At 37.1% G+C, this 22,491-nt stretch overlaps 2 protein-coding genes across 13 annotated transcripts in view; both read right to left on the bottom strand.

Moving 5' to 3' along the window:
• Positions 1-936, bottom strand: part of XRN1 (5'-3' exoribonuclease 1) — a 43,767-nt gene extending 42,831 nt beyond the window's left edge. For all 10 annotated transcript variants that reach the window (XR_012650974.1, XM_075031744.1, XM_075031751.1 and 7 more), the window contains exon 1: positions 757-936. Coding sequence is in view for 9 of the 10 variants with exons in the window: in XM_075031744.1 (XP_074887845.1) it covers positions 757-831 (75 nt within the window). In the remaining variant the exon portion in view is untranslated. The remainder of the gene's footprint in view (positions 1-756) is intronic.
• A 1,236-nt stretch (positions 937-2,172) lies between these two features.
• The window catches only part of ATR (ATR checkpoint kinase), a 42,941-nt gene continuing 22,622 nt past the window's right edge, over positions 2,173-22,491 (bottom strand). Inside the window, exons 26-47 of one of the 3 annotated variants that reach the window (XM_075031742.1) lie at positions 21,575-21,712; positions 20,269-20,476; positions 19,632-19,810; positions 18,570-18,734; positions 17,269-17,360; positions 16,573-16,664; positions 15,990-16,167; positions 14,575-14,751; positions 14,024-14,183; positions 13,295-13,474; positions 11,843-11,985; positions 11,326-11,423; positions 9,990-10,222; positions 9,077-9,211; positions 8,291-8,491; positions 7,831-7,974; positions 6,933-7,083; positions 5,885-6,041; positions 5,600-5,753; positions 4,512-4,663; positions 4,160-4,265; positions 2,173-2,747 (exon numbers count right to left, since the gene is read on the bottom strand). In XM_075031742.1, the coding sequence (XP_074887843.1) occupies positions 2,574-2,747; positions 4,160-4,265; positions 4,512-4,663; positions 5,600-5,753; positions 5,885-6,041; positions 6,933-7,083; positions 7,831-7,974; positions 8,291-8,491; positions 9,077-9,211; positions 9,990-10,222; positions 11,326-11,423; positions 11,843-11,985; positions 13,295-13,474; positions 14,024-14,183; positions 14,575-14,751; positions 15,990-16,167; positions 16,573-16,664; positions 17,269-17,360; positions 18,570-18,734; positions 19,632-19,810; positions 20,269-20,476; positions 21,575-21,712 (3,417 nt within the window). In that variant the 3' untranslated portion in view covers positions 2,173-2,573. Of the gene's footprint in view, positions 2,748-4,159; positions 4,266-4,511; positions 4,664-5,599; positions 5,754-5,884; positions 6,042-6,932; positions 7,084-7,830; positions 7,975-8,290; positions 8,492-9,076; positions 9,212-9,989; positions 10,223-11,325; positions 11,424-11,842; positions 11,986-13,294; positions 13,475-14,023; positions 14,184-14,574; positions 14,752-15,989; positions 16,168-16,572; positions 16,665-17,268; positions 17,361-18,569; positions 18,735-19,631; positions 19,811-20,268; positions 20,477-21,574; positions 21,713-22,491 lie in introns of those variants that run through there. The other 2 variants (XR_012650972.1, XR_012650973.1) reach the window with 2 other exon arrangements.

Here is a 22,491-nt window from a genome sequence, read left to right as displayed (position 1 = left end):
GCTGTAAAACCTGTCCCTCGTCATTACTGTGCCATTCGTCGTCAGCAGCAGTAACTTTTCTGGGCCAATAACGAGGAAACTCCGACCTTCTGCTACGCGAGGGGGGTGAAGGGCCGCCAGGTGCCGAGGAAGCACAGCGGAGTTCCGGGCGGGCTGGGGAGGAGGGCGGCCGCCGGGGAAACAAAAGCGAAAGGAGAAAAGAAAAAAGGAAAAAGGAAACAAAAACCCGGCCGTAGGGAGCCGGACACGGCCAAGCTGCGGGAAAACGCTCCGGGCTGGGCACCTCCTCCAGAACAGCGTGGTTGCGGTTCTGGTGCCTCTGAAGACATTCCTCGCACGTAACGAGCAGGGCAAACATCTGCGCCGCTGACCCTCAGCTGCAGGCTCCCGGCACTGCCGCACGCTAGCGGCGACCTCCGGTCGGCTGTTCAGGCTCTCCTCTCAGGGGGCTCCGAAAGCCTCGGCCGTTTCCCAGCGACCGCACGCCGCCGGCCCGCGACTTTCGGCCACTTGGAGCTGCGGGGCTCGCCCGGGCGCGGCCGCAGGCGCCGCCGCCCGCCCCGCGCCGCCCCGTCTCTCGGCGAGCCGGCCTCTCGGCTCCGGTTCGGCCCCGCCAGCCCGGCCCAGGCCAGCCCGGCCGGGGACCAGGCCCCCTCCCTCGCCCCGCCGAGGAGCGGGTCAGGATCCCTCTCCTCCGCCCCGGCGCGGAGCGGGGCCGGGCCCTCGGCAGGCAGCGGCGCTCCGCTCCCAGCTCACCTGATGCTCCTTCAGCACCTGGCTGAGGCAGGGGTACCGCTCCGAGATCCACCGGTAGAACTTGGGGACCCCCATGGCCACCGCTACCCGCCGCCCTCACAGCCCCGCCAGACCCAAACAACCCCGGGCCGCGCTCCGCCTTCCTTCCGGCGCGCCGTACTGACAGCCGGGCCGTCCGCGCCACAGAGCGCCGCCCAGAGCGCTCCGCGCCGACCATAGAGAGCGGCGGACAGAGCGGCGCTGCCGGCGCGGGGCGGCGCTGGGGCTGGCTCCCTCCCTCCAGCGGCGCCCCCGCCCTCAGGCGTCACCGTCGTCCCGCCCGCTTCCTCCCCCCTCCGGCGGCTGGGCGAGCTCCACCCGCCGGCGGGACTGAAGGCGGGAAGCAGCGCCCCGCGCCCCCGGCCCCGGCCAGCACCCACCCCCCCCCCGCCCCGCGCCTTCGTGCCCTCAGGAGGGCACTGACGGAAATCAGTAACTCCCTTAGCGGTACCTGGTGCAGCCGTTCCCTGCGAGGGTCGCTGCACGCTGTGATACAAGGGAAAAGTCCGTGAAGCACTCCCACACACCACCACCACAGAAAAGATCAGAGTAGGGCCCAAAGACCTTACTTGGAAAAAGCTTTTGGCTTACAGAAGACTACCCACCAGTTCCTCAGAGAAACAAAACCACTGTAACCAGTCGTAATTTCATTATTTAAGTTTACTCTCCAAAGCGTCTAGAGTTTAGCTGAACTAAAACTTGAGGCTCACTACACAGCATCACTGTGATGGCAGTGTTTGTCTCTCAGAAGAGCAGAAACAAAAATACTGTATAAAAGTTCTAATGATATCCTATCGTAGGGTACAGGAGTATAATTTTTCCCTCTCCACCCCCTCATTTCCCTATATAGTTTGGATGCCTAGAGAGACAAGCATTACTTGCATATGCCATTCTGAACAGATTTAGCTAGTCTACTCCTGTCCATGTCAAAACAGTTTTTCTGAAATGGAGTCTGAAAAACACTCACTATGGCCACATTTTTTACAAGGGAAGGAAGAGAGGGCCTGTCCAGAAGTCTTAGGAGCCTGAATGTATATTAAAGTCACAGGTACTATACCCTGCCTGCTGCACTGGTGTTAGGGCCATACTGCCGGGGTCCTCTAACTTGCAGCTTTGTATCATTTCTTTCAGGAAGGTTTCTTGGCACAGCTGGCAAGGGCTAAGGAAACAAGTTTCAGAACATTGTAACACTTTACCAGTTTCTTCCTAGTAAGATTTAAGATCCCACATGCTTTTCTAGACATAGCCAGGCCATATGGAAGAAAATCAAAGGAAATCAAAATTCAAGGTCTACTGCTGAAAAGAAACACTAATTATTTTTAGAAAGCCCTTCTGAACTATGAGTAGAAAAAGTTGAAAGAACCACTGTACATCATATCAGTATAAAACTTTAATGTCAGATTTTCTAATCTACAAGTAAGCTGAATGAGAAAAATCTTTACAAATATATACAGTAGTTAGAGTGCATTCTGTCAACATTGTGAAAATTTTTCATATAGTCAGAGTAAGAAACTTGCAGTCTTGCACAGTCTAATTTTTAAGCAGTTTCTATGTACTGCCTTCTATATGTATACAAAACCTAAGTCATAACGCCTTACACATCTGCAAGTGTATTCATAACATACTTGGTATATTTTACATAGATTTCGATTGAACATAACACTGTTCTGCTGCTTACAATCAGAAATCAACAGAAGTAACCAGTTATCTTTGATTAATACCTTCTCAAGAATATTACAGCTACATCACTTGTGAATGGTGTTCCAAAGTGAACAATTTCACATATATGGAGCCCAGCCCATATACATCTGGCAGAGCAGGTTTTCATCACTTGCTTCTTGAATAAGGTAATGAACATGTCCTTCAATAGATAAGGGTAATCCTTTTATTCTGTTTCTAGTCTTAATGACACCTTGCAGTCGTTGTTCTATATCAAGGACATGGGTTTTGGCCTGAAAACAAAGGAAAAAAAAAAAGAAAAAAAAAAGAATATTGCTACTATCCATGAACTTCCACTTCAAACTAAAAAAGGATTTATTAGGATGTGTTTGAAATCTGTATGCTAATTTAATACAAACCTTAGATGTCTACACCAGTTACTTTGAAAATAAAGGATACTCACTTTTTAAAATCATTCTTTAAAATGGAGACAGTATTGGTCAATTTATAACTTCTGCCTTACATTTTTACAGATAAAATTTACTAGTGAAAACTGAAGAAGCCATGCGTATGTATCTGAAAATGTTAGAATGCTTTATTTCATGCAATTACTTTCAAATAAATGCAAAGTTTTCCCAGCCTTTTTCTTGGAATTCTGGATAAAATTAAAGAAGTTACCTAGTCTGGAAAATTTAGGCCAAAAGGATGAGCAACTGAAAATGAAGAAGTCTAGTAACAGGTTGTGCTGAGCAACTCAAAATGAGCTGTTCTGAGGCCCACTGGAGTAGCTAGCTCATACCAATTATACTTGCACATTTTCTTTTAAAGCTCAAGCATAACATTGGCACCTATCCAGAAAAAAACAGTTAACATATACAACCATGTAGGTGGTCCTACAACTAAAAGAAAGGTTATGCAGACACAGCCTGTTTAGTAATTGTTTGATTACAGGAGATTTTCTGTGCTCAAATAGCTCACTTAAGTTCTTTGTTGTAACATAGCTTCAGTACTGTAGTTTGTCCTTATCTTAGCTGCCATGTTTATCAGTGCTGCCTAAGTTTTATCTGCTGTTACACGTATTTATTTTCACTAAATATTCCTTTTAAAGCAAAAAGAGAAAAATCAGAATTTTTGCAAATGGGAAAGAGAATACAAATTACAGGTTGTGCAAGCTATATTTTGGATGAATAATATAGTATTAATCAGCAGCTACAAAAGAAATTGTACATATGAAATCCCAATTTTAACCAATTACTCCTTGACATGTAACAAGATACATATTTATTCAGTAACAAACATCCTCTCATGAAAAGCACAATAATACGCATGGAAAGGACTCCAGATGTTAACCATCACTGTAAATGTGGAAGACTGTGTAACAGTCAGATTGAGGGGTAGCAAGAGCCTCGCCTATCCTACTGCTTCTGTCAATGTTGTCCTTGATTTAGTAACACTAAGAAGAGAATTAGAGGCTCTATTTTGTTTGGTTCTTTAGTAGATAAATTACATTTTCTATCAATAAAAATAGTCTCTTTATGGATAAAAATTATGAACACAGAGATAATCAAGAAGAAACAACCAGAGGAATTCTTAAATGAAAGAAAAAACAAGAGACTTAAGGTTTCAGTTAGAAAATACATTAACTTGCAACCATAATGGACATTGGACATTTGAATACCTTAAGCTATGCTTGTTTTAAACTAACCTTTTCATTGACAACTTCTCCAGTTTCGTTCACCTGTGCTTTTGTATTCCCTTTAACAGGTTTACTCCACTCCACAAGAGGATCATGGAGAAAAGTCTTTAAGACACTAAAATTAAAAATAAAAAAGGGTAAAATACATGTAATACATTCAATTTTCAAAACAAAAACACTGACGGGGTCTAAAGTTAGCGCTGGATGTTTACAGTGTTTTATATTTAACTGCACGTCATAGTAAGACTGAGCTGCATGATAGGCATATGCTGGAACTGGCATATTCACCAGCAGTTACTGTTTCAGATGTTTAGACTACAGACAGATTTTTCAGAGTTTGTAGCAAAACCAGTTGCCATACCTCATTAGAGGCTCCCTTTGATCACGCATAAGCCTCATTGTGACTTCACAAGCTCTTCGGAAGAGACCTTCTGTTCCCATTGGACCCATTCCATTAACCATGTTGTGAGTGAGACGAAAAGGAACGATTTCCGGAACTTCAAAAGTTTCTCCCTTTACATTGATAAAAAAGGGTATGTCCTAAGTGTTTTAAGCATTATTAAAATAAAGGGTAACATTTGCATTGTTTTTAGTTTTTTTCCCCATCTTTATCAGTGGTAGTTTCCTAGCTGACAAGAGATGTTTGCTCAGATCACAGTGCTTCTCAGCTGTTAAAGGGAAATTACAGTGAATAAAGGATACGTATGTCCAAATAACCTCTTTTTCCCTATTTTAATATACCAGCAGAGGGTATAAAATTTTGTTCCAAATATATATTACTGCTCTGCAGTCTTATGCAAAATGCTACCTTTTCTTTTATAATATTCAAGTTAGCTTAAAACCAATTCCTTTTAATTATGGGTTATGTAGGACAATTTAGGCTTACTAAAAAAGAAAGCAGGAGAAAATAAACGAACAACATCTCTACCTCACTTATCTGAATTAAAAAGGGCACACATCCCACCCAAAAAGCATCTTTCAGCAGAAACACCAAAACTCCAAATCCCACTCTGGCCACAATTTCTGCTGTTTATTTTTACAGAACCATTGGAATTTTTGTGCTGAATTTGTGTGAGAAAAACAAAGAAACTTCACAGCAGCAGAACTCTGAATGTAGTAACTACAGCTTTGTTTGGATGGTGGTAGTGGAGAGAAGAGAGTCAAAAAAGACAAACACTCTAAAATTTGGGTTGTTTAAGTGTATCCACATCAGCTCATCTGATACTGGCTAAATCAAAGAGCTGGCCTTCATTAATACAGTATGCAGAACAATCACATACTCTTTACACATCCCAGACTGTTTGTATGGTATAAATAAGAAAGAAAAGAGAGAGAGAACACAACAGATGTGTTAAAGTAAAAAACAGTGGAAAAAACCCAAGACAGTAGAAATTTATAACTTACATGCATGTAAAATAAAAAGCAAGTTCAGCAAGTGGCATTTCTCACCTTATTGAAAAGGCAGTTGAAATCCACATGCACACATTCACCAGTCAAAGAATCAAACAGGATGTTTTCACCATGACGGTCTCCTAGACCAAGTATATAACCCACCATTGACATAACTGCAACAGAACGACAATAGGCTGACCTACTATTGTACCTGCAGAAATAAGAATCAGGTATGTCTAAGTCACTTCCTTGGGTTATCTGCCTTTAGTCAGTAGTATCATTAATATTCAGCGAAATACACAAAGTAGGTATTCCTGAGCTAGCCCAATCCCAGTCACTCACCATGAAGTAGGATCAGGAAATGTTCTAAGAAACCATTCATGAAAGAGAGGAGGATGACGAGGTAGAAGGACTTCTTTGAACATTTTCAGCTTTTCAGACAAAGGTGCTGACTTTGGAAGCATATGCTGACGCAATTCTTTTCCAGTCATATAGATACCTGTAATAGACCTCCTCAATTAGGCAAAAGAAATCCCCTAAAATAAAGCCTTATATGTACTATTACAATATGGTATTTTAGAGAAGATAAACATCTCCATGAAGTTGAAATAAATGAAAAAATGGAAAATAACCCATCGTACATGTTAGTGGTAGAGTACTGGAAAGAAAATTAAAAAATCATAACGTTACCTGAAAAAGAAGACCTGGCAAACAAGCCTCCAGTTTTACCAATCGCCATGGGATGGAGTGGGGGGAACACATATACACAAAAAACACCCCCACCAGCCTCACAAAGCCATTCCTTATATTCAGCTGAGATGTTTGGAGTTCCAAACTCCCAAGATATCTGCATACACACAGATAATGTGTGAAATTTTCCCCCAAAATTTTATTGCACTGACCAGAAAGTTGCTTTGTTAAACAAGAAATTAAAAAGAAATCTCATCTTTTCCTTGGCAAGCTGCAGTACCCTCAACCTTGATTCAATTATAAATGATCTTAATTATCTCACACAATTGTAACATTAATTAAAAACAACAGATCAAATCTAAAGAAAAAGTCCAGTCTTTTCTATTATTCAGTGCTGCATATACATTCCCATGCTGATGGCACTGCTGCTGAAATTATTGTATAAAATAATGTATTAAGATGATTGTGTTATCAGTTCTTGTAAGGAACTTGTTTATTGCAAGCACCAATTCTCTTCCCTTTAAGAGTAAAAGCGTGCCACAAATACAAACAGTAATATATTGCAGATAGTTAAAAATACACGCGACCATCTTCCTAGAATTTAGTCTGATCCTTGCTGTTTGTCTCATTTACTAATTAAGATACAAGCCCTTTAAAAGAATATAATATAATATCACTATAGTCTAATATATTTCTTTACCTTTCTCCTTATAAAGTTTTATCAGGATATTTCTTAAGCCAGCAGTATTGTTCACCCATTCAATTATACCACATTCATCATTTAATGGAATAACTGCGTAGGTTCGAATATGGAGTTCTCGCCTACGTGACTCTGCATCTTTTCTTAAGCACTATTCACAAAAGAAAAATGAGATTAACAGATAACATAGATAGGATCAAAATATATCAATAACATTAACTATTCTGTCTATATGTATTTTCCAATCACACGATCTAGAATTTAAAATTCTAAGCTTTGCTGTCTGCAGTAGGTCAAACACAAGCAAAATGATCCTCTGTTCTCTGAAGTAAATTAAAAAAAAAGAGAATTTTACAATAAAATAGTCAAACTGCATAACTTGCACATGACTCAAATCCCTTAAAAGCAGTATTTGAAGTAAGTGTTTTAGTGTTTCAGAGATGCTATTATTTGCTTTAACCTCATGGAAAACACAGTATCTTAACCTTAAACATATTGCCGAGAAGCAAAACATAACTAAAAGAGGAAGTACGGCAACACTTTTACTATGAAAAGATGAATTTACCTATTTTTCATAAAAAAAAATTAGAAAATCCTGAATAAGAAATATGAAGCATGACAACAGAAAGTTGGCAGTTATTTATTTACTGTAAATAACCTTTCCTGTATATTTTTCCTGGAATAAGCAATTGTTTTGGCAAAGTGTTACATTTTATTATTTTTTTCATAAGTCTGTTAGGAGTTATATATTCTCGATTGCTATTCATTTCTGCTGAAATAAGATATTTTGCAACAGTTTACTTATCTTCCAGTAAAGCTTTATCTCAAGGCAAGCTGGTTTTTTTCATTAGATAGTTCAGCAAGAAGTATATGCATCTGATTGTATAACTCATCAAACCTTATTAATAAGCGAGTTGAATTCCATGAGCCGACAGTCTTTTCTTAGATCATCTTTTGGCTTACACATCATAATGTAAGATTTCCCATCTGAACCTTTCAAGGTGATCTTTTTTGGCTTTTGAAGTGAGGCAAGAATTTCCACCTAAGGAAAAAATCAAATTCTTTATTAACACCTGTATCAGATCATACAAAATAACGTGTCTAACTGTAATAAACCACTGCAACCAATCACGTTAGCACTTCCATGGTGCCACAGCATATTAACTTCAGGCTAAAACTTTATCTAAGTACCAAGAGGCCATATCTATCTCAGGTTATTATGACAGAAGCAACTCAGTTTCCACAACAGTAATTATGAAGTTTCCTACCCACTCCTCCATTTCTAGAGAACTAAGATATATTTGCAGCTACATTTGTTTAACATGAAGTTTAAAATGAGGTGCCAGCTAGAGGCTTACCGTATCATCAAAGCCTGCAATGTAGGCCCAGCATCCAGGAAAAGGGTCGTGGTTAGCATGTGTACCAGGAATTGAAGGAAGAGTTGGTATCATTACAGATTGTAAGGGAATGAGAATTTCACTAAATGTGCACTCTTCTACTAATCTCTTAAGTGTTTTGAAATGAATATTCATGCTTAATGTTGAACTGTTTCCATCAACCTTGGAAAAAAAAGTTCAAAAGTTAAAAATAAACCCTTAAAATCTTACTGCTATTTTACATTAACTAATGAATAGAATAATAAATGCTTATGGTAATATGAAAAATGGGAAATTACATTTCAAATTAAATGGGAGTGGTCAAAAGTAAGTGTATCTGGCCTTTACAGCACATGTATTTTTCACTCTGAATGTAAATACAGAATAATGAAAGAATTTATTTCGTTTTACCTTTATTATCAAGTTCATTTGTTCATGAAAACACAAACACCCTATTTTTATAGTAAAACTCTGTGAAAGTTACTTGGCAAGAATCACACACCAAAGCACAAAACAATGTAAAGCCCATGCACTATGAAATGTACCATTATGTACTGATATATTTTACAATGTGCTCAATTTAGAGCTATTTTCTGCTTTAAAAAATATTTTTATTAAGTAAAAAAATAAAATCTTTTACAAGTAAGTGTAGTTTCTGTTAAATTGTAGTAATGTAATGAATTGGCTAATGAAAGCTATGAGAAGCTTTTGTATAACATTTTTAAATAATCCTATTACATGCATTAATTTGTTTATTTTTGCACGTACCGGTTTGTTGCATAGTTCTAATAGCTTATCCGTAAGGCGTGTTGCATCTCCAATAAATTTTCCTAAAGATTCCTTCATGTGAATAGCTTTGTTTAGAATTTCCTTACATCTATTGACACGCATAGGATAAGAGGACTGAAAAAAGAGGAAAGTTAAAATTTATTAAACAACAGTCAAATCAATTAAAGAATCCTAACACCTCCACCACCACCACCCCAGTAATTAATATATTCTTTTCCCTGTTTATTGCTTGTCATATTTAATACCTGGAGAAGGATGTCCTCCAACTGAAATTTCGTACCTGAACAAGTACTAAAGTGGTACAGTTGGTGGCTCTGTGGGTTATTGCTTTCTGAAAACATTATTGGGAGTCCCACAACACTAAGGCCCATATTCAAGAATATGCCAGCATATCCTGAATGTTATTTCACCAGCCTTAAAGAAATAGCATGCACCACGCTTTCCAATTTGCTTTGGAATGACCTTAATACTGGGTAAGTATTAGGACTAAGTGGTATATCTATCTCATTTTAATCAAGGCACAGAATTGATTATTTGATTATAAAACTGGAATTACTATTACAATTACTAAACCCAACAAAATCTGTTGTCCATAACTACCCAATTCATCAGCTACTTGTTATTCAAATTTCCCTTCCTAATACATCATACAAGTCAGGATGCATGTTAGCGTTCTAATTTGGAACATTTAAACTGTGGCATCTAAACTTCAGACTGCAATAAAATCTTTTGCAGTGATAGCATGGATACAGTGTTGTGGAACAGGGTATCACAGCCACTGAAACTCTCAATTCCTTCTTAACATCTTCAAGTAAAATAGGTTATATTCACATTTCTTTCTGATGAAAAAAGTTTGACAATCTTAAAGGTGTAGATATACTTATCAAGGTACCTTGGACACAGCAGTCATCATCCACATTGCTTGCTGTGGATAGGCTAAAAACACTTTAGCAACAATCACCATCAGAACTGCAAAGACTTCATCATGAGAATGGCAGATTCGGGAGATTAACTGAGAAAAAGCTGTCAGAAACTGGTAAGGTGCCAGGTGATTCGTGTGCTCTGTAATCACCTTATTTATTTTAGCCAAATCGTTTTTCATTTGAACGCGTTCTGAACGACTAGCTGAAAAACACAAGAGGACAAGATTATGTTCCTTTTTTTCCATCAGAAGTGTGAAGTCATTTAAATCAAGCCTGCAGAAACATATTTTGTTGGTAATTTTCATAAGCCAAAAAAACTCAAGAAGGAAAAGCTCCTAGTGTAACATTCTTTTTAACATAGCGTACAATGACTTAATACATATGCTATTTAACTAACCAGAATAACAGGAAATAAACAAGGACAGACAACAGGAACATGGAACAGACAATGTCAGAAAAGCTCTCCTTACACTCTTAAAATAAAACATCTCTTACTCCTCTGAAGTGATGCAGTGGCACAGAACAAAACAAAAACACTCCCTGTATTTCCCCAGTAAAAGGATGCCAGTGTTCTTCAGTGGAGAGCAAATGAAGAAGGTCTTTACAAGGGGTGAAATTAGCACATCTGCTCCTGTCTCCACCCCTGCCCCTGAGGGCCCAGCATGAGTAGCACATCAACAACACAGACGCAGCATCTGATGTGCCTGCAGCCAAATTCAGTTGACCTAAGTGTATAGGTCAAGATCAAGGAGCCACAACTGTCTGCTTCACTCCAGACCCACAGGCAATGTTTGCAATTTTCATTTGTACAAAAATCTCCCACCCAAAATGCATCTATGGTAGTAGTTTCATATGCCTTGATGCTGCCTACAGGATTTCCCCCCCGCCCCCATTTAAATTTCAGTAAAATTCCTTCAACAACTTGAACCAAGACAAACTGCAAAAAAGCTCCAAAGCCTAACACTTCACTGTAGCAAGCATTACAAAACCACTACTCATTAGTCATGATGCAACTTAGAAAAGGCGACAGGTGACATGCAAGGATGCTCCCTAAGTCAGTTTACTGACTTCAGTTACCCAAGGAATTTTTAAAATATATTTTAAAAAAAGTTCTGGAGGGTTTAATGAAAATAATTAATACTCCCCTGCACACTAACATCCTGTAATTTAAAAGAATAATAGTACTTTCTTGTTTCCATATAATCTCAGGCAGTAAGTCTAAACAAAGAACTGTAAATATACTTCACTGCTCTTTCGATCATATATTCAAAAGTATGACATAAAGAAGTATGTACTGTGTTCTACCTTTATCACATTCATATGCTTTCGCTCCAAAGTCCAGCCATAAAGATAGCATTCTTGGCATTGACTGATAGATGAATTGGTTTCCATATTGTAGAGATCTGTGATTACATATTTAAATCACAGCATGTTAACGATACTTATTAGAAGCATTACAAATGTTACATCCTTAATTGTCTTACATTCCATTTTGGACTTTAGAAATTTATGTTCAGCATTTTAATGCATCTGCAACAACTAAAGCTTACTAATATGCAAAGGTTTTGTTTTTATTAATCAAAACTGCAGATGAAATAATTAACTGTCTTACACAAGACGTCTGTCAATTGCTTAGAGGGCAGAAATAAAATTAATTAGGTATGAAAATGAAAAGGAAGCATGCAGTATTTTGTTTCACAATACTGCATAAAATTTGAGTCAGTCTGAATTGTTCAAAAGACAATATATTCCTATAAAATGATTTTTCAGCCTAATACTCATCCTTCTATAGAAACTAAGCAAAGTTCCCCTAGGGTCTAACCTCCCAAAATGATGAACTATGTATCTAATCAGATCTCCTTGTTTTTCCATCTTGTTGTCAGTTACCATTGGCATTAATTTATCATAGTATTTAGCAAGATAAAAATGTCCATCTTCCCATTCTGGCAAGAAAATCGTAACATCCTGCAACAAAATCAAAAAGAGATAATTACTTTTGAGAGGATGCTATATTTAAAATAAATAAAACAATAATAATAAAGATTCTCAAGAAACAAGAATCTTGTATTAGTTACCTTTGTGCAATATGTGTGAAAAAAGTATTAACTGTAACTTTGTAACTCCAAAAATTGTAATTTTGCCCCAAGATAAATGCATGTACACACTAAAAGTCTGTTCTTAAAGTACCTTTTGGAATTGAAAACAGCAAGATAATTCACGACAGGATAATATAGGATTCCACAACTAGGAAAGATTATAGTTTCATTAAAAATATTATAATCAAGTTCTTGAACCTGATAAACTCAATACTGTGTTTCTTTTAGTTTTTTGAAAAGTGAAGCAGCAGGATGTTAATGGTTGGACTTGATGATCTTAGAGGTCCTTTCCAACCTAAATGATTCTATGACTCTATGTTTTTCACTTAGCAAGTGGCACATCCATTCTCTAACACTGGCTTGTTTCCAGTGCCAATATTTAGACAGCAGAGAATTCTAATCATTAGTATTTTAATATAATCCACAGGAATTTCATTAGTTTCCATTATTTCAACCTTCATTTGATTTGATACGTATGTTAGATTTTTCTCTAAGTGACTGTTATAGAAATATTTTAATTAGGAAGACAGCGGTAAGTATTAACAGTATCAAATGCCAAAACTTAGATATGAGATATACTACTTTTAAGGAAGCATAAAGATCTGCATCTACTACTGGTTTAGCAGGCAATATTAATCAATGCCAAGACAGTATTTCACTGGCATAGCAAGACAAAGCAGTGTAGTGCGGTGTTGATGAAGTAAAACATACTGGTTGCCCCTTTTCCTAGTTCTTCAGAGACTGCAAGCATATTTAAAGCACAGTTGTAAGTCACAACCAGGGAGAGAAGTAACACTGAAGAGTAGTGCAATGTGTCATCAAGTTATCTCACCGTCTATCCACAGTAGCCCACATTTTAGTGAGGAATTCTAATTTGTGCATGCATAAGAAAAAAGCCATGCTCTTGTAATTTGTTTTTTACTCTAAAGAGTTACATTAGGTATTCTTAGCTCCTGGTGTTGGGGACCGTAGACTTCCCTGTACTGACGTGTTATATTAAAGCTAATTCAGATTGTTAAGTCTTTTCAAGAACTACTTCCCTCCTACACACTGATATACCATTTAATCCCATTGATGTTATCCTTGGTTGACATCATCAGGAGCATAACAATAGCTTACTTAAGGGATATATTATTATTATTCAAAACTACTGCCTTAACACTAGTATATCAAATTACCTTATATTTTTTCATAACTGCATTGCTTTCAAAATTAGCAGTTTCTTCCATAAACCTGCCCACTAGCAGCATTGCCCGACCATGGATGAGCTGATTTTTGCTACTGCATGGTGCTTTATTTTCAGGGAAACATAACTCAACCCCCTTCTGGAGAACAATGAGTGCTTGATGAACCTCACCCTAAGGGAAAGAGGAAAACATTTTATATACTTTAAATAAGAGAAATTTAAAACTTCCATCTTACAGTTGTTATTAAAGCAAAGCTATGTCCCTGAGTGTATTCTAGACCATTCTGGCTGTAGTAACTGAGTATCACTGACTTCAAATGCTTCTTATATTCCCTCCTTACCTCAATATTGTTGTCCCTTTAGGTTTACCACAATAATTGCCCCCATGTTTGCTGCCTACCTCTATTAGTTAAAAGGATACAAATTAAGGAAAGGTCTACTATTAAGGTAATTTAAATTTGCCTGGGCTGCTTTGGCAGAGGCAGGTAGTCCACCAGTTTTATACATAGCTGCCAGAAAAGTCAATGGAAACAGAAAAGGCTTGACTAGCAGTTGGAGGTAAAAACTTCCCGTGGCTCAGCTGCAGTCAGATAGTTTTGATAGTCCCAGTTGCCATATTTTGTTTTATGTATAGTGATTGTGCGCCTTTTTTTCTTGAAGAAAACTAAAAAGATTATTTTCTTGCATGTAAGAAAGTAAGTTCTATTTTTATTTTCTTTACCTTGGACCAGAGCCACTTTGCTCTTTCTATATAAAGTTCTGAGAGCGTAGATTCCCCAGCATTCAGAAGAGCATTATAGGCAGTTTGGTGATGACCAGCTTTTCTTGCAACTCTAGCACTCTGGAGCCAACACTGACCAACAAGCTCACTGTAATCCTGGCTGCAGAGATATTTTTGCAGAAAATGAAAAATTTCAGTCATGAATGCTGCTTTACAATCTGAAGTAAATATCACAATGTGTTGAAACACTAAGTTTCTCAATAAGCTACATACTACATTGCGATCATTTAAAATTATTTGTAATACATCTGTTTCACCTTTTTTCCATTTAGGCCTAGAAACAAATACTCTTTCCCCCTGTTTCTCCCTTATCTTTCCCAGAGACACCACTTTTCCCTTCTATTTTGAAGGTATGTAATATTGGAGAGGACTGCTTTTGTCTACAACATGAATTTCCACAGTTTTCTCTTCTCTCTTCTAACACACATATGGGAAAAGAGAATATTACTCAGAATACAACATAAACAGACAAGAAATAGTCATGTTCTCACCTTTTACTGAGACTAAGCAAAGCCCTTCTCAGTGCTAAAATGGGTTCTTTTGCTCTGTAAGAGTTTTGGGTCATTTCAATACGAGCACACCAATTCAAGGAATCTCTACTGTGGTCACCATCTGGTTGCTGAAACATTGGTCCAATACTATGTTCCAACTCACACAGCATATGTAACCTGTGTTAGCAAAATAAAGGCAAGAAGTTGTTGAAAATTGGTTGCTGTTTCATATATATGCAAGCTTTACAAAGCTTTTCCCATTTGCTTTCTAAAAGCTGGCCACATAAGTAATTTCAAGTAGTAGGACTCCTTTTAAAAGCAAAAATGCAGCAAAACCAAACACACAAAATCAAGGATTTGTAAACTGATTAGGTATTTTCACACTATTCCTTTGTCAAGCTGCTGAACACAGAGACAACGAAGACCACTTGGAAAGGAAGTCAGTCTTTAGAAAGAGTATTTCTATCCATTACTTTTAGCAATAATTCTTCAAAAAGTCTGTTATTTTTAACAAATACCATTTAAGGCAACATACTACGTTACTTAAACACCTCCTTTACAATAAAGTTATTCCATTTATTTAAAAATACTATTGTTATTAGCTGTCACTGTAAAGCTGCAAAGCTGAGAGCTTGTAAACGCCTAAGTTCTCATTGGCATATACCTGACAGAAAAACAGTGGCTGAAGGCTCCCGAATAGCCCAGATCAACAGCTCATTTGAACTATTTTGAAACACTTCTTTCTCAATACTGAAACTCCATTTCCTAAATAAAATAAGACTGCAAAAATTACCAACACAGACAGAATTAAGAATTAATTAAGAAATATATACTTCAACTGGCTAGTTTCATGCAATATCTTGCCATAAGGATGTGCTTACAGTGCACAGGAATTATTAAGCTTTTTTCATTAAAAAGAGGCTACTAACTTTCTAGTCTACTACAGCCAACTTCAAAATGTATTAAAAAAGAAAAAGTAAAACTACTGAAAGGGATGGGGTTTCAATTCTTATTGCTGTTTGTTGACAAAAGAAGAGAGTGCTTTTAGGCCACCATACAGATTAAAAGCAACGCTCTTAAGTTAATGGAGTTACTGGCCTATATGTACTACTTCAAGCATGGAATTAAATTTTTTATTTTTATTACCTGATGTTACATAAATTTGCTTGCTGATTTTAAAAGACTATACCCAACAGTTTTATTGTGAATATTTTTCACGGGAGATAAATGTAAATTCCCAATTAATCAAAGGTTTCCAGTTGGGTGAGCATATTTAAAAAAAAAAATAATAAAAAAAAAGAGGTGACAGAAAATGCACATCAGTACCATTTATTGTGGAAATGGAAAATTCTTACTGCTGCATACTTGATTATGTGATTTCTGGATTTGAAAATAGTGACATGAAAATCAGAAACCTGATAATGTGTTCATATCCTCGCTGATAGGATCCTCTTTCAAAGCTTGCTGCTGAAAGAGGTACAATCTGCTCTGCTCGAACAACCTTGAGTGTGTCATAAAAAGCTGCTTCATTTTTCTTCTTGGCTGATAATAATAAATGCCCTAGTCTGACGCTCCAGGTAGTGGACTTCACATCTTTGGGGAGAAAAAAAAAAAAGCCTCTCAAACTCCATTTCTTTAAGCAGCTTAATCTGAAAATGCTAGTTTGTCTTAACGTACTACAGGAAAAATAAGTTATTCTCAGAACTAATTAACCGAATTTTAGAAATACTGATATTTCCACCCCACAATCCATGCCCCCAAACAAACCAAGAAGAAATTTGGCCTTAAACTTGCTTGAAATTTCCACTCAAAGACTATACAGTTTACAATCAAATACATTTACAAAATGTAGAAGACTGTCAGAACCAATCCTCCACCCAGTAAAACCGAAGACAAAAAAAATTACAACAGTTGCCCCTTTATTCAAGATGATTAGACTAAAACATACACTTGTTCAGAAATGCAAGGAAGTATTCATCTTTTGATATCATAACTTACCTGAAGCCAAATAATTTTCCAGTAAATCCCACTGTGACAGTTTCCAGGCTGCTTCTACTCTGTAAGTATTCAATTCAGAAATCCATTCAGACCTATTAAAAGAAAAACAAAGGCAATAAAAGTTTGTGCTGAACTAAATTTTTTTTCCCCTTTCCCCCCTCAGTATGCTAGTCCTACATTATATTAGCAAATATTCTTTATACAAAACTTCTCTTACTTGAAAAGAAGCAAGGTAAGCTTGCTTCTAATAAAATTCAGTAAAACCAAAGGATATGCATTGATAACAAATAATAGCTGTACAACATGATCCCATAAATTCAGTTTCCAAGTAGTGTATTTAACTTCCATGGCACGTTTTTAAAATTACCATCTTCCAATTCATTTATCCTGTTAGGCTACTGAACAGCTATAGAACCAGTAACATACAAGACAATGAATGAAAGATTCTATTTAACAAACTAAAGCGCATATCAACACTGCACACAGTGCAGACAAAAAGTACTAACATTTCCAGCAGTCTTGAAATAAATGATTTATAGACAAAGCACTTAAAGTTTTCTAGCTTCACACTACTAACTGGATATGCTTGATAAGCCTTAAATGCTTGATAACATGCAAAAATGGCTACTGAGACACAGGTGTAACACAAGAGCTTCATATTACTCAAATAAACATTGTATTAGATGCTTACAGTACCTGTTTGCAAGCACTCCATTGACCTGAGTAATTACAGTAGATAACTGACCAAGGCCTAACATGGACTTCACTACACCATGATAATGAATAATCTAGAAATAGGGGTGGGGGGGTGGGGTGGGAGAAACCAAAAAACAAACATGAAAAAACCCACACATACATTAACGAAATTCATGGCAGTCTGAAGGAGGAAATATGTCCATTTGGATGTTTTTTATAATATGAAAAGGCATAACCAATTGCACCATATGCTAAATGAACATTCAAAATTAAAAAAAGTCTAGGATTACCAAAGAACTTAAATCACCACTGGCAATTTTTGAAATGCGCCTCACCACAAATATAGTTTGATGTTGATTTATTAATACCCATATCAGAGCTGTGAATAAAAATTTGATTTAAAGAAATTAACAACAACAAGAAGAAAAAAGTCACAGGAAGAAAGAAACCCCCAAACCCAAAGCAATTTCACTCTTCATAAAATGTTTTCCATATTCTGGGAATGAAGTAGGGCCATCAAAACACTCTATTTACTATACTTGTTATCAGCTGTGCTAGATAACCACTGCTTCATAGGGAAGTGCAAGAAACCATACGGATACCCTGTTGTAGGAAACTTTTTACAAATTTCCATTAGAAGAGTATTTCAAATATAGAAAGGGTAATACATGTCTTCAACTTTCTTTTCGCATTTATCATCACATCTCTGTATATTCACTTTGGCATATGAAAAGCATGATGGTTTTCCGGTACAGCTCAGCTTTACAGTACCTTATATATTTCAAATAAGGGAAAGGGGAATGGAAGACAAATAATTACAAGTTTTCTTTAATCAATTTCCAATAGCTCTTATATTATGAACATTTTCCCTGGAAGTCAATAATCAAAAATAGTAAGTCAAAATTACTCTGAATAAAATCAGTGGTAACTTGCTTTAATAGTTCTCTTGGCATGTACCAGTACTGATTGATATTTAAGCAACCCAATTCCAGGCCTTGCCAAGCAAAGACTGAACTTTAATTGGTAAGCTATCCTAGCAAAAACCTGGGCATAAGCATCCAACTATTAACCCAAGCCTGCAAATTACAGTATAAACCCAGTAAGATATGTGTTTCAGTTCATAAGACACTTCCAATAGCAGTAATTATTCAGCAACTGCTGCAGTAAAGTCTTATGTGCCCATGTTACCTAAATACTCTGAAGAGGTATTTTTGGCTTAGTCTTGAGTTAGTTAAGGAGATTTAAAAAACCACTATTATATATATCTTAAAAAATAAATAAAGAATTTGTCTTGTATTTACCTGATCAGGTTCCAGTTGGATAGCCCTATCATAACAGGCTGTTGCATCTCTTAACAAACCAATACTTTCATGTTCAAGGATTTGTTCTTTGAGAGATGGTTCTGCTTTCCGAATTGCACTCACCCCAGCTACTCCATCTGGTTCGTGCATGGCAGCATACAATTTCTTTATTCAAAAAGAATTGGAAATGGACATTAAAAACAACTCTTAAGACAAAACGATGATATTTTATATATAACTTGCTCAGAATCACACATCTTCTTGAAAATGGAGAACAAACTACTCTGTATGACTTCTTGGTATTAAGCTTTCATGGAAAATGTCAGTTTTGCTGGACTACTTCTGAAGTTCAGCCCTACTACAGCATACTGTAATACTCATGATCTTGTACTACAGAAAGAATACCACATCAAGTTACCTGAAACAATCTGTACAAAGGACAAAATACCCTATTATTACGTGATAAAGTTGTATAACATGAAGCTGCAGATTACTTAAGATGGAAAAGCAACATACTAAGTTTTTCAAATTTGAAATGTCACTGAGGAATATAAACCATAAGGAACCACAAACAGGCTAATCCCACAGGTTAAAATACTTCTTGAAAAGAATTTAAATAATTTTCAACACCCTTAGCATTAGCTCTTTCTCTACTTCAGAAAAAGCCACTTAGCTTTCCTTCAAATGTGTTTAGGGTTTTTTTTTGTTGTTATTATAGTTAGCTGTGTTTTCTCTGACAAAAGGCACAGAGCTAACTAAAAGCAATAAATGCCATACTTTCAACAAAAACACATCTAATTATTTTCAGGATCTTACAATCTTTTATTATAAACTACAAAGTTACTCCTTCCTTTTCATATAGGAAGCATGCCATGCAAGGGGAAGTACTAAATATTGCTGAAAGACAATGACTAAACACTTGTATCCAACTGCAAGAGCCTGACTACATGTTTTCTTCTTCCCATCTCAAAGAAGAATTTGACAAAGCTTCAAAGCTTTATTCATCAATGTCTACTTTCGTTTTAAAATAAAACAAGCAAAAACCAAAAAGAACTTCAGAACCTGAAGAAATCCAAGATGCTCCTGAATATTTTGTTTCTTCTCGGTGATGAATGATTCAAAGTGCATCACAGCCCTTGTGTAAGCCTTAGAGCGAAAGGAAGCCACAGCTAGTGTATCCTGAGGTATGAGGTCTAGAAAACGTGTCACATTTTGATATTCTCCATAGTCCTCACTTGATGCTATAGAAAAAAGACATTTTAAAAAGTCAGTCCATTGAGGTTTAATTTATAAGAATTACCTTATGCATCAAAATTCAATTAATTAATTTCACAATTTAGTGAGATCTGATTAATTTAAGAACACATTTTTCTCTTCTGTCAACAATAATTTATTTAAAACAATCCTGGTGAACTTCCTACATCTTGCAAGACAGCACACAGTATGTTAAACTGAACCTTTAGAAAACTACTGAGAAAGTAACATTTTAATTTTTTATTTTGATTCTGTATTTCTTGCAACAGACATTCAAACCAATGGATTTGGGGTGGGAGGCGGTGGAAGTCACAGCATAATAGTAAAAAATCACAGACACATATAGCAATATTGCATTCTTAAGGGGTCATATTGTGAAGTGGCAAATTTAAATACTTATCTGAAGAATGTAAATGCTACTTTAAATAAATTAAGCATCACTCACTTTTTAGATCACCTCTGTCTTTGCTAGACTTGCCAGTATTTTTCTCAGCAATAAGTATTTGAAACTTATGTCTAGCCCACTGAGTTAGATGATCAAGCATGGAGAACACTGTCTGTGTGCTCAGCTGACTTAGATCAGATGCACTGTCTTCAAGTCTCCTGGTAGACTGGTCATCATGTTTCAGAACAGCCATAATTTCCACATAAACCTACACAAACATTAATATGATAAAAGACAGAAGCACCATACAGGCATCAAAATAGTAGGAAACAGCAATTAACACAAAAATCAAACTAAAATACTAGATATTTTAACTGTATATTTTATTAATTTGGGGCTTATTTGCAAGCTCTGTTTGTCCCACAATCTTAAGAGGAAGAAAAGGCAAGCCAAGTAGCAGTTGTCAGGAGATTCCATACAGGGAGAAAGCCTTTGAAAAGCAAACCCTTGGATTCAGAGTAACCATCACAATTACTGGAATTCTAGGTTTCAAGACACAATCAATGCTACTGCACTTCTGCTGCAAAGACAGTACTTCAAGTTATCTACTGGCTACCAGATCACAGATCTACTTTTTTGCTTAAGTAAATACCACCTGCTTCCTGTTTGTTTTAGTCAGCGGAATACAAGTTAACATACATAACAGATGCTTACTGTGGACGAACTTGTTCACACAAAAATCATCACACACCTCTACACACCCACAATGTTTAAAGACAGATATCTTAGCTATGAATTTTCAAATTAAAAGAATCTAAGTTATATTTTTTGGTCTCTTCAACTTCTGCTAAAGCAAACTGAAGGAAAGCAGACTGGATGATTCTTTTCTCTCCTATCCCTCCTTTGCTACAAGACATCTATGAATCCTGTTCTCCATGAATCTGGTAGCTAAGTAGTTTTTTCACTTAAATTGTAAGTGTATGCAAGGGAGACAGAAAATTATGGGTCTGAATTCTTGGAAGTACACAAGTTAAATTTATTCCTTGTTTGTGTTGCAGTCTTTTCCTCTTCGTACCCACTCCAGCTCTTGATGTTTATTGCAGTCATAATTAACCACATAATACCTCATCCTAGGCCCTACTGAAGAAATAGATGGAAATCCACAGAACAGCAGTTCAACACAAACTTGTATGAGTATATTCAAAATCCTGGCAGCAAATTTGTATTATTAATACAGGAAAAGGAGTATAACACCTATAAAATTTGCTCATGTAGGTCTACAGTAATTCTGCAGAGCTGAACAGCTCTTAGGAAGAACAGCTCCTGAACATTCCTATGAAGAACACTACCATCTTACACATCTCACCTCTTGTTGATCTTCTTGACTGCATCCCAACAAAGCATAGACAAGGATGTGCGGAAGCAGATAAATTGTAACTTTATAGTCATTCTTCATCATAATACTGCAGCAATTGAAAACTTTTCTGGCAAGATCATGTCGCACCTATAGAAAAATATTATTTCCAGGAAAAGCATCACTACAAAAGTGCAAATGCCTGAACAATTAATAGGTTTCTTTTTGTTGACAAATACAAATTCTATTCCATCAAACAATTTTAAGATACTTACGTCCTACAGAAGGTTCATCAGACTTAAAACTGCAACAGGGATGCCAGATGGCAGCTGCTATTACGTGCATCAATTGCTGATACCACAAAAAGACAGGCAAGCATTGCTTACATGATCCACTTGCCCATGGTTTCTACACCATTATGAACTTGCACTGGCCATAGAAGAAACCTTAAGGCCAAGAGTCTACTACTGCACTCAGCCTCTCTTCTGCCCTTAAAAGCCTGCAAAAAGCAGGAACTTAGGAAGACATTCAATTCTTCTCTGAAATAGAAAGAGGACAATGTAGCTACCGAGCTATTGCAATTAAATTCACTTCTTAAAGTGGCTGACTTAGAAGTGAAATTTTCAGTGGGTCACTTACATGTTTGAAAGACAAAAGGAAAGGAAGAAAAGGACAAGTACTTTTTATGTGGTGGGACTGTGGAGCTATGGGGGAACAAAAGAAATCTTTTGGAAACTGAGAAGGTAAATTTGAGGTTTTCCAGAAGCATTTCAGATACTTTACGCAAGCGTCTGTCAGTGCCTTCAGCTATACAAGAGTCTCTGAACAAGGGCAAGCTTCCTAGACTTCTGTCTTTGACAATGCCTGTGAAGCCTAGCCAAGAAGCAACAATGCAGGGGAAGGGAAGGTGCACGGTTATCTTGATAATG

This window comes from Buteo buteo, chromosome 7 (genome assembly GCF_964188355.1).
Source record: "Buteo buteo chromosome 7, bButBut1.hap1.1, whole genome shotgun sequence".
Lineage (NCBI taxonomy): Eukaryota > Metazoa > Chordata > Aves > Accipitriformes > Accipitridae > Buteo > Buteo buteo.
Note: the sequence above shows the minus strand (reverse complement) of the source record. Positions and strands in the feature narration are given on the sequence as shown.